This window comes from Berghia stephanieae, chromosome 8, assembly GCF_034508935.2.
Source record: "Berghia stephanieae isolate SIO BIC M18660-M18661 chromosome 8, UCSD_Bste_1.3, whole genome shotgun sequence".
Classification (NCBI taxonomy): Eukaryota; Metazoa; Mollusca; class Gastropoda; order Nudibranchia; family Aeolidiidae; genus Berghia; species Berghia stephanieae.
Genome location: NC_088367.1, coordinates 28,814,677 through 28,827,176, shown reverse-complemented (window position 1 = coordinate 28,827,176; position 12,500 = coordinate 28,814,677). Strand labels below are relative to the sequence as shown.

At 37.1% G+C, this 12,500-nt stretch overlaps 1 protein-coding gene across 2 annotated transcripts in view; it reads right to left on the bottom strand.

The window, feature by feature from the left end:
* The window catches only part of LOC144978471 (uncharacterized), a 15,045-nt gene extending 9,828 nt beyond the window's left edge, over positions 1-5,217 (bottom strand). The window contains exons 1-4 of one of the 2 annotated variants that reach the window (XM_078924603.1): positions 5,060-5,193; positions 3,172-3,376; positions 1,781-2,337; positions 1,432-1,486 (exon numbers count right to left, since the gene is read on the bottom strand). In XM_078924603.1, the coding sequence (XP_078780729.1) occupies positions 1,432-1,486; positions 1,781-2,077 (352 nt within the window). In that variant the 5' untranslated portion in view covers positions 2,078-2,337; positions 3,172-3,376; positions 5,060-5,193. Of the gene's footprint in view, positions 1-1,431; positions 1,487-1,780; positions 2,338-3,171; positions 3,377-5,059 lie in introns of both variants that reach the window. The other variant, XM_078924602.1, reaches the window with a different exon arrangement.
* Between the last annotated feature and the right edge of the window lie 7,283 nt (positions 5,218-12,500).

Below are 12,500 nucleotides of genomic sequence, written 5' to 3'. Positions count from 1 at the left end.
TGAATGACCATGGAGAATGATGATGATGAAATAAGCCATAGCTCACACTTGTTTAAAATATCATTTTTTACTAGACATTAGCACTTTTTTTCATAATTTTCTTTGATTGAAAAGCAGAATTTTTGCCCTGAATGTGGAATCCCAGAATGTAGACCAATTATGCGGAATGATTCCACCAAAAGAAGAAGGGTAGGAGCCTCTGTATATACCCATCTGGCTTCCCCTTAACTGTTGCCTTTAAACAACCAATGCTTGTGCGGCTATGTGGTCTAGTGGTAAGACACCCGCTTTCGGATCGGAAGGTCCTGGGTTCGAGCCTCCCGCCCGGCGCATAGTTGAGTCCTTGGAAAAGGCTCTTTACTCACATTCTCTCACCGTACTCATGTGTAAAATGAGTACCTGGCCGTTAACAGCGTTGTTTTTGTCCAAAAAATTGCAATATCGCCTAATAGGCGTTATGTCTCGTTCTACACGGTACGTTGCTGTTGACCAGGGACCCCTTGTAAAGCGCTTTGAGCACATTTAGTGGATATTGCACTATATAAAGCTCAATTTTTTTTTTTAATTTTCCCTTCTCACTGCAAAAACAAAAGCTTTCTGCTCAGTTTGTAAATTGTTTCTTGAGTGCTATTCAATTCAAAACCAAGACATTGAGTAATGGGTGTATGATGAAAAACGATACAGGGGTGCCATTGAATCGAGCAGAATCATAATAAAGGAAACAAAAAACGATGCACAACGCTTGCATGAGTGCAAGTAGATTAGCCCCGCTTCAAAAAGGCTGAAATCTATTTCCAGAAAAGTTTTAAAAACCTGAAACTTATTTTGAACTGATACCTACTGCCTCAAACCAGTTTTATATGAGGTGATCTAGATGCCACACAGAAATTAATATCCTTTGAAAAAGCTGGAATTCCTGGTTAAGCCGGAAATCTTGCATCAATGCACCTGGCAACAGCATTGTAAATTTGTATACTGTTGAGCATTATTGGACTGGCCGAATAATAGAGGGAGTATTACTCGCTGTTTTGATTGTTTCGTTGTATAAGCCAAAATTATCCTTTTTGAATTTTCTCTACATTTTTACTAGAAAACTTCCTAAAATCAAAAGCACATTAAAACTCTTGCAGAAAGATGGCTATCCACTAAACATGCTCAAAGCAATTTACAAGGGGTCCCTGGCCAATAGCAACACAACATTTAGGATGGGACATGACGCCTGTTAGGCCATATTACAATTTTTCAGACAGAGACAACACTGTTTACGGCCAAGTACTCATTTTACACCTGAGTACGATGAGAGAATGTGAGTAAAGAGCCTTTTCCAGGGACTCAACTATGAGCCGATTGAGGCTCGAACCCAGGACCTTCTAATCCGAAAGCGACAGTCATACCACAAGACCACATAGTCGCAGAAAGAGGGCTACTTACCAAAAGAAATACATTTGTCTGTGTTGTTCTTTGTTGTCCGTTTCTTGGGCTTGGACTGTTTGATAAAACAAGGGAAAATAAGTCATTCAAACCTATCTTAAAACCTTCTTCCTCATAAAGTAAGTGTATACTATTCAGTTCTGCAATTTAGTGAATTGGTTCATGTAATTAGAGAAAGAGAAGAAGAAGAAGAAGAAGAAGAAGAAGAAGAAGAAGAAGAAGAAGAAGAAGAAGAAGAAGAAGAAGAAGAAGAAGAAGAAGAAGAAGAAGAAGAAGAAGAAGAAGAAGAAGAAGAAGAAGAAGAAGAAGAAGAAGAAGAAGTGTCTGTGCTATTTCTAGGCGACCCTACCTTTCTTTTTGTTGAGGACCTCAATGTAGGTTTATTATTCGATCCACTTTTGCCTGCAGTTTCTTCAGCAATGTTAGATGTTGCAGTAGAACTATTTTCTTCAAACACAATAGAAGGAGCCGGCATGTCTTTTCCTTCCTGCAATTCCAACTTCATCATCATCATGTTTTTTTGGTTCTGATCTCCTTGTTCTGTTTGCTCCATGTTTCCACTGGTATCTTTGCATGTCCCATTTAACGACTTATCTTTATCATTTGATACAGCTTTGTTCAGAAACATTTTTACTGGAAAAGCCATAAAGGTTTATCACTAATATGTGATATTATTGTTTACAGTTTCATTTTCAAAGGTTAAGAGCAAGACTGAAAAATTGAATCCTTGGAAAACTTTAAATTTTTTTTATTATTATTCCTTTTAAAACGAAAAGAGGTCGTGATTTTGAAAAATCTTCTTTACACTGTCCAGAAAATAAGCAAGGGTTTCTTCTCAGGTCCTCTTTAAGCACTTTATCCAATTTATCTGTCTTAAATTTCCTCTTCCCGTTAAAAGAGAAGAATCTGAAAAAAAAAAAAAAATAGGAATCATACATAAAAATGCATTTGCCAAAGCATGGCGGAGCAGGCTTACCATCATAAAACATCTGCCAATCTTTAAAAATTGAAATCCTGGACTAGAAAGACCATATTGATAAACATCTACTAAAAGAGTGAGAATAGTAAACGTAAAAGTAGTCATAATTTAACTTTTCAGGTCGTCTAATTTTTCTATGTGACCTTCTCAACACTGGTGTGGTTCAACGTTATTGTAGATGTGATCTTTGTACTTTCATCATCTACTACATAATATTTAGTAGCAGTGTTTTGTTGTGATTGATTTGAAGAACCAATTCGTTTCTCATTCACTGCATTACTCATACTCATTTGTTCAGCATTTGATTCCCCTTCCCCCTGTATAGAGAGAGATGCACCAGCATTGAAATCAACGTGAGTTGGAATAATGTGATCAGCATGAAAGCCCTTTGTAATTTTATCATTTTCATACATTTTAATTCTGTAACTGTAAGTGTAAGAGTGTAAGACCCGTTTTTATCAAATAATTTGAGCACGCAGAAATTTGAGATCAGTGGGGCTGATACTGCCTTGATTTTTAACAAAAATATTGTTATCACTAGTAAAATCTCCAAATTGAGAATTTTTGTCATGGATATAGACACGACTTTTCTGAAAATCTCTTCTTTTCTAGTTTTGTGTCCCCATGCCGTGAATTAGATAAATCATTAAATCCAACTGAGTTTTTAAATTTCTACCAAGTAACAGTTCAGCTGGGGAGATACTGGTGTAGTCGGTAGTTGCTTGTGGTGTTGACCTGTATTTCAGAAGGAATCTATTTACCTGTTCAAGAACATTACCGCTGTTCATTTTTATCATTGCTAATTTGAAAGTAACAACTGTCGTTCAGATTCAGATGGGTCATATTTATCGGACTGACTATTTTCACCGTATGTATTAGCCAATCAGAAGCCAGGAAACAAACTGTGACATAGTAGCCTCAGCATCCGGACCATTAGAATTCGACCAGACATCATTTTCTTCCTGCCTGCAGACGAGTTAAAAAAAGAAAAAGTTTGCCAAGAACAAAAACTAGGGAGGCCTCCCGAAAGCTCATCGTTATAGCATTTCTTTCAATTTGTATTTTCACTTTGGACCTTCTGTCAGATGTTTATTTATTCAATTTATCATCAAATAGAACAAACCTTGATAGATTTGAGAAAGTTTAAAATTTCCTAATTTGACCATTGTTTCGATTCTCTGCCGCCATTTTGATTTGTGAGAAATTGAAAGGCAGTGCAAAGCAGTCCTAGGGTTTTTTTTTGTTTTTGTTTTTCTATAAGGGATAGCTAGAGGTCGTTTGTTTTTCCTATTAGGGGTAGTAAAGGTACTAGGTTCTATGTTTTTTAGGAGTGAATATTTGGGTTCCCTGCCTTAGCACGATGAGCTTTTGGAAGGCCTCCCAAAGCTATAATAATACAGGCGGGATAGCGGATTCAGAATTGGTTACAGTTACTGATGAAGCTTTCCAATTTTGTGGCGGCGATGGGGTCTCAAACCCGCGATCTTACTGGTACAACAACTCCACCTGGCCAGGGAGAGCATGGCTCTATTGTATGAGTATGAGCTATTCACAACTCGAGAAAAAGTGATTTCAATCTCTATGTCTATCTTGAGCCGATCCCCTTGAATTCTTGATGTCATGGGTTCAACACAGACAAACGCTGCGAAATTTGTTAGCTACCAAGATACCATTATCACCGTACGGTAAGAATAGTGTGTCAGGCTATTTTCACCGTACGGTGCAAATCGTCTCCCACACTATTATCACCATACACTGAATATAGCTTCCACACCATACGGTGAAAATAGAAAATAGTCTCCACACTATTATTATTATCACCGTACAGTGAAAATCATCCACCAAATTTTTACGGAATGGTGAAAATAGTCTCCCCCACTATAATCAGCATACAGTGAATATAGCCTTCCACATCATTATCACTGTACGGTGAAAATAGTCTCCCACACTAATATCACTGTGCGTTGAAATCGTCCACCAAGATATAATCGTACGGTGAAAATAGTCTCCCACACTATTATCACCGTACAGTGAATATAGACTTCGACACGATTATAGTGAATATAGTCTCCCACACTATTATCACCATCAGTGAAAATTGTCCACCAAGCTATTATCGTAAAACGAAATAAGTCTCCTACACTATTATCACCCTATGGTGAAAATCGTCCACCAAAATATTACAGTTACAGGACGGTGAAAAATGTCCCCCACACTATTATCACCGTTCGGTGAAAATCGTCCACCAAGATATAATCGTACGGTGAAAATAGTCTCCCACATTATTATCACCGTACCCTGAAAATCGTCCACCATGATATTACCGTATGGTGAAAATAGTCTCCCACATACTGTCAGGATTCAATGACAATGTCTTGAACCAAAGAAAGCCTCAAAACTCCTCACACTCACTGATCAAATATCAGAACAAAATAAGAATCTTAATTTTATCTTAATAAGATACCATATCGTGAATATTAATATCGTCAAGAGAAATTGGTTGGTTGATTCGATGAATCGTGAAGTCAATATGAAGTTGCAGTGCAGTTGCTGCAAAATATTTTGGTGCCAATATTTTGCTTTACTTGAGTTGACACAATTTTCCTCAAATTATCATAATGCATTACATCTGTCATTAGTTGACCTTACCGCACGTAAATTGCAATGTCAATAAGAAGGAATTCGTCACATTTTCATTTAGATCTCGATTTCGGAAACAGACAGTACAGCAGGATTCCGACTGGTAAGAAATTGATAGCATTGATTGCCCGAGTGTTGTTACGCCCCGAGTTACCTCCACTTGTCTCGTCCTCATTTAGATGCCAGATGGTTTGTGTCAAATGAGTAACAAAAGAAAAGAAAAATGGAAAATAGCCTTTTTTTTAAATGAGCTTTTATATATCGCGCAATATCCACTAAACGTGCTCAAAGCGTTTTACAACGGGTCCCTGACCAACAGCAACGTACCGTGTAGAACGAGACATAACGCCTATTAGGCGATATTGCAATTTTTTTTCAGAGACATACTGTTAACGACCTGAGTACGGCGAGAGAATGTGAGTAAAGAGCCTTTCCAAGGGATTCAACTATGCGCCGACCGAGGCTCGAACACAGGACCTTCCAATCCGAAAGCGAGTGTCATACCACAAGACCACATAGCCGCACATTTACATTTTTTACATTCATTTTTTTCCCGAAATGTAGGCAGGTGATCTAAAAGAAAATGTGACGAATTCCTCGAGTTATTGTTTTGTTTTTCTTGTCTTAGGTGTCCTTTAAATCCTTCCGCGTATTTGTGGTCCTTTGCTAAACATGTTTAAAACCAAAAGAGTCTCAGTTGATTTGAATGATATTATTGACTTTAACGGAATTTCTATCTAAGAGGATATGAATTGACGTGGGCCGTCGTCGTTTATATTTCCTATGTCGAGATGTTCTGAAAAAAATAGAGCTTTTTTATAGCGCAATATACAATAAACGTACTCAAGGGGCTTTACAAGGGGCCCCAGCACTTAACATATAGGACGGGAAATAACGCCAAAATCAAAATATTCCAATATTGCCTCTTTTAATGGCGTTTTCCGTAAAATCCAGTGTTTTGATGAAAGTTGATATTCAAATTCTTCTCGGGTGTTTTATGAGAGAAAACAAGGCACAAAATCTTAAGTAAAAAATTGCAATACCTAAATTAAAAAATACAAAACAAAATGAATTACTAGATTTGAGAGAGAGAGAGAGAGAGAGAGAGAGAGAGAGAGAGAGAGGGTGTGGGTGTGTGTGTGTGTGTGTGTGTGTTTGTGTGTGTGTGTGTTTTAAGTGTGTGTGTATGTGTGTTAACAAGGAATATTTTTGGGCTCAAAACCAATTTTTAATTGACAAGTTCTAAATATGTAATTAAACAAAGTTAATTCACCATGACGGAAGATGTCTAGTCGTGTCTAATCAAGATGAATTAAATTGAATAATGAAAAAAATGTATATATTTATTTTGGTTGCCTGAAAAAAAGTGTTAATTTAGTTGAATTGATGTCCCATGCATTGTCATTGGGGCGGAATATTTGGCTTTTAAAAATTTCACCTGGCAATTCCTGTTTCTTCATTAATTCTTTGGACCCGGACGTGGATAAAACCACAATGACTATACGCTAATTCCGCCTGAAATCTGTATTCTAGATATGAATTGACATTGACAGTTCATGGACATTAATTTCTTTGATATAAAAAAAGGTGTGAAACGTACATCAAAAAAATTTATCATTGGGAAGATGAGAATAGTAAATATTTATCGAGATATCAGAAAAAAGACGTCATAGGAGAAGGAATAAATATGATAGAGATTATTATCATGAATCGGCAACAATTAAAAATATTCCCACTATTGTTTCCTTTTTATTTATCCATCTATCATTTATGTATTGACGTATATATTTATATATTTCGAATCCAAAGATTTATTTATCTATTTTCTCTGCCAATATTTCAAACTCATTTTATTTATAATGAGCCATTACTGTCGTCTCGTTTTGATTTTTATCAAGTCTGCGAGTACTTATATCTTGTAATCGATTTCAATATCCATTTGCAAACTAAGTCTGTTACCCAAAATAATTACCTTGTTTCTCTCGTGACTACTTGAATAAATCTAAACTGATTTTTTTAAACCAATAATGTTGCTAAGGGGTTCCCGATAGCTCAGTTGGTAGAACACTCGCTTTAGAAGCTGTGGGACTGGTATCGGTCCCGGGTGCAGTCAAGGTTTTTATGATCTCTTTGCGTCTAGCAGTAGTTGGGTAGCTTGGTCTCTCGGTTCTGGCAGAAAGTACTTTGAGATAGATTACCGCCCTAACAAAAGGGCAGCAAGTAATCACTACTGTGCTTTCAACGTTACAGTAGCAGGGACACTACGGCTCCATAAGCCTTATGACTCCGATGGACAGTATCACACAGTGGGCTAATAAATACAGGATCATCTTAGGTCCACTGGTAGCTCGAAAGCCTTTAAAGATCGATCGCATTGGGTGACATAATGGTCGTCTTGCCAAAAGCAATCCCATCAACACTGATTTGGACGAACAATAATTGTTTTTGTAATTCGAGTACTTAATAGCCTTCATTTGTGACAAATTAGTCGACGATGCTATTTGACTCAGTCTTCTAATTTACGGGACCGTGTTTTGGTTTGGTTGTTGTGGAACGAGGAAGCCTACATGTGAAGGTGGTATTAAAAGTTTCCATGAGATTTTAAAGACAGGGGTCAAACAGAGCTAGGCTTTCGTCTCTGCGGGAGATTATGACGCATCGTTGTGCGTTCTTTACACGGAGACGATTTGTCAATAGATGTTTCGTTGAATGTTAGTCCCTTAAGAGTCATATGGCTCTGTGTCGAGCTCCTAATCATGTTAAATTGCGCAACCTTTGTAGATAAGAAAAACAGCCTGCGACTGAGTCTATTAATATCAAATCGAGACAATTAACATTAACAGTAGAAAGATAATCCTTGTCCAAGTTGTTACTGCGTTGCCGTAGAAGCTGAATAAAGGGATTAATGGCATATCATCAACAATCTAAGATATGCGGATGACACTGCTCTAATCGCAGAATCAGAAAAACAGTTACAACAACTACTCGATAATGTGGCCAAACATAGCGAAGACATGGAGTTGGAACTCAGTGTGAAAAAAAAAATTGAATGTATGGTTTTGAGCAGAAATAATGTTAAACCACCCTGCAAATTATCCTATCAAATCGAAGAGATCAGGAGAGTTGAAAGTTTTACATATTTGGGATACATTATTACATCTGATGGTAGATCCACCCATGAAAGTAAAAGAGGAATTGCTTTGGCAAAGAACACATAATCAATTAAAGCAAATCATGAACAACCACAACATTGAGATGGCAACAAAACTCCGGGTAATGAAATCATACGTGTGGTCTGTGCTTCTTTATGGCAGCGATTGTTGGAAGATGAACAAAAAATGTGAACGTAGAGTAACTGCAGCCGAAATTTGGTTTTATAGACGTATTCTTAGAATCTCATGGAGAGATAAAATAAAAAACGAGGAGGTATTAAAAGAAATTGGAGTACGACCAACTTTGGTAAACACCATATATCGGACATATTTACAGAAAAAACGGTATTGAAAAGATTGCGCTTACGGGTAAAGCTGCTGGGAAGAAAAGAAGAGGGTGACAGAGGATAGATTACATTGACAATCTGAAAAGATGGATTGGTGGAGGAGGAACAGGAATCGAGCTATTGAGAAGATCTGAGGACAGATATGGTTGGAGGGACATGATCGCCGATGTCTGCAACAGGCCTGGCACTTGATGATGATGATGATGATGATGATGATGATGATGATGATGATGAGATGATGATGAGGATGATGGTCTACTCATTCTACTGCCAAGATGGTCACACATCAAGGCCTGTAATTTATAATGATAGGCAAACAAAGTGTATCCAATCAAAATGTAATCCACATGGCAGCATCTTTTAATGGTCCTCACACTACTATATTATGAGATCGACCTAATAAAACCAGCAAATTCTTTACCGCACTCTTGCACCTTCGCAAACCCACCTGTAAGCTTCGTCACAACACACCGTTCAACTAGATGCTCTGCGGTTTCGGGCTCGTTACAACAACGGGTACATATTGGACAGGTGGAAAGTCCAGCGATTTTCCGTTACCTAGGCAGGTTCTCAACCGCAACCGATTCGCTGCCTCCTCTTGTTGAATGCATACACATATCATCATCATCATCATCATCATCATCATCATCATCATCATCATCATCATCATCATCATCATCATCATCATCATCATCATCATCATCATCATCATTATTATTATTATTATTAATATTATTATTATTATTATTATTATTATCATCATGATCATCATCTTCATCATCATCATTATTATTATTATTATTATTATTATTATTATTATTATTATTATTATTATTATCATTATTATTATCATCATCATTATTATTATTATTATTATTATTATTATTATTATTATTATTATTATTATTATTATTATCATCATCATCATTATTATCATAGATAGATAGATAGATAGATAGATAAAGATAGATAGATAGGTAGATGGAATGATGACCGGATTGATCGACCGTGAAGTTCACACACTTTCATCATACCCTCACTGCATTTTGTTAAATGATTATTTTTATTTTTTACAAGATTCAATGTAATTTTTTCTTTTGCTTTTTTTGTTCTTTTCTTTTTTTTTTTAATATTTGCCATTTTTTGCTGACAAAGCGTCTGTTCTGTCCCCGAAATGCTCATGTTTATTATTTTCTCAAGTATTTTTACAATTCTATGCTGGATAACGTTAACAATTTTCTTTGGAATACCATAATGCCTAAGTATCTTTCCTAGACTGTCTCGGTGAACGCTATCGAAAGCATTTTCAAAGTTGATAAATGCAATATACAGGGAGCTGTTCCACTCATTCGATTGTTCCAAAATGTGTCGAAGTACAAGTGGTCTATGCATGATCTACCTCTCCTAAAACCTGCCGTCTCTTGTCGCAGGATGTTGTCTACTGCTGCCGAGAGTCGTTACGGCTAAATATCTTACTAGTCAGTGAGAGTAAAGTAATACTCTCCAGTTATTACAATTCCCAATGTCTCCTTTCTTTGGTAGTTTAATAATGGTTCCTTTCTTTCATGTGTCGGGTATTGATTCTTTCTTGTTCCCAGATATTGTGCAGTATGTCTCTGGGGAGACGGTATGTCTCTATGTCTTCTGCTTTCAACATTCCAGGGCAAATGCCATCATCGCCAGGAGCTTTCACACTCTTCAACATTTTCATTGCTTCCCTGATTTCTCCAACTGTAATGTCATCCAAATCAACTTCAAGGTCTTCATCTGCCTCGTTAATGTTGGGGAAGGTGCTTGGGTCTAGTTTGTTTAGAATTTTCTGGAAGTGCTCTTTCCATCTTTCTAATGTGCTGTTTTCTTTTGTAATCATTGCGCCATCCTCAGCCTTTACGGGTACACCTTGGTTAGTACCTCTGTCTCCTCGAAGTTTCTTGGCTACCATGTAGACTGTTTTAATGTCTTTTTGATCTGCTGTTGCTTGTGCTTTCTCTGAAAGTTGGCTACATATTTCCGTTTGTCCTCCCTTGCTGATCTTTCTGCATCTATGTCTTTTTCTTTGTATTGCATTGAGTACATGTCTTTGAGACGTGGTGATCTGTTGCATTAGATTTTCCTCTTTATCTGTTTCCTGTCATCATTTGCTGACCATGTCTCAGCCGTGACCCATTCTGATTTGACATTTTCTTTAAAACCGATGGTTTCTGTGGCTGCCTCCTTTAAGGCCTAATTAAATGTATCAATAGGCGTCCTGTAATATGCTGAATCGGTTCTTTAACACATATTTGGAGAGACTGTTTTGTGGCTGGGTTTTTTAGTTTCCCTACATCAAAGCGTTTGTTTGTACTGGTCCCTATTTTTGCATTTCTCAGCTTGAGTGTCAATTTGGCTATAAGAAAGTTGTGGTCACTTCCTATGTCTGCGCCTCTTGTGACACGAACATCCAGCAGTGAGTGTTGCCATTTAATTTGTTGTTGATGATATTGTGATAAATTTGACTTTGAGTCCTTCCATCATTTAAATCCATGTCACATTGTGAATGTCCTTGTGCGTGAACGGTGTTCCTCCTATCACGAGATTGTTCTCTTCACAAATTATATTGATCAGACGTTCTCTGTTATCAGTGGTGCCGTTCCCTAGTCTATGTTTTCCCATAATCCTTTCCCTATTTTCATTGTAACAACCCATCTTTTCATTGAAGTCTCCGAGCATGAGTAGAACATCATGCCTTGGAATATTGTCAATAGTTTTCTGAAGTGTGCTGTAGGACTGGTCTTTCATCTCATCTGTCGCAACATCTGTCGGAGCGTATGCAACTAGGATTGAAGTTTTGGCGTACGTGGAATTGACCCTCGCATACAGCAGTCGTTCGTTGATTTGGTTCCATTGGAGTATGGCATTGGCATGCTTCTGGTGAATAAGTAAGGCAACCCCTCCCTAGTGGTCCATCATCCTCTTTGCCTGACCAGATGATGGTGTCTCCTGTAGATAGCTTGATTTTCACTCTTATTCTACCTCACCTCTGCCAATTCAAACAAGCTCAGCTTATATCTTTCCATCTCTTTCGTGGCTTTCGCTATCTTACCAACTTGGTAAAGAGTGCGGGCATTCCAGAAGCCCATCCTCTGATGTTGTTTTGGTGTTAGGAGATTAGCTGTCTGGATGGAGACGTCCAATTGGCTTTGCCCCCCCCCCCTCCCGTCATAAGTCCAGAGTCCAGTGCCTGGCCTGCTTCTCTCTATCTCCCAGGTGTCATCTTTTTCCTTGCTATCGATTCTGTAACGTAATTGTTTGACAGTTGCTAAACCACGTCCAGACTTGGAGGGATAGGATTTAATTCAGAGATTCACTCCTAGATTGGTTGCTTTCCCAAGCTCTTGAGTCCAATCCACCCATGGGTTTCGTTCGGGTTTGCTCCGTAGCAGTGGCGGTTCTAGCCTATTTACAGTGGTGGGGCAAAGATGATTCGGTCATATATATATATATATATATATATATATATAATATATATATATATATATATATATATATATATATATATATATATATATATATATATATATATATGATATATATATTTTATTTATTAATTTTTTTTAAATTTTTTTTTAATTAATTTTTTTTAATTATTTTTTTTTCACCTTTAAACAAAAATTATTTCAACCACAAATAATCACATTCACAATGAAATGACAATACCAGTAGATTTTAATTATTCCAAACGTAATCAAAAATGAATCACGAAAGAGAATACAACTAAAAATAAAACGACGAGACATAATGCGACAACACCTTGACAATACAAGTCCATTCCGTTCACTCGAAAAATTAAAGAGATGCTTTAATCCCTCAACGGCGAGATTAATATTTCTGTTACATATTTCTGATTTTCAGTAGTACGTAGTGACCTTAAAGTTTTCATCGAGAAGCAACAACAGCGATATGACTCGAGTT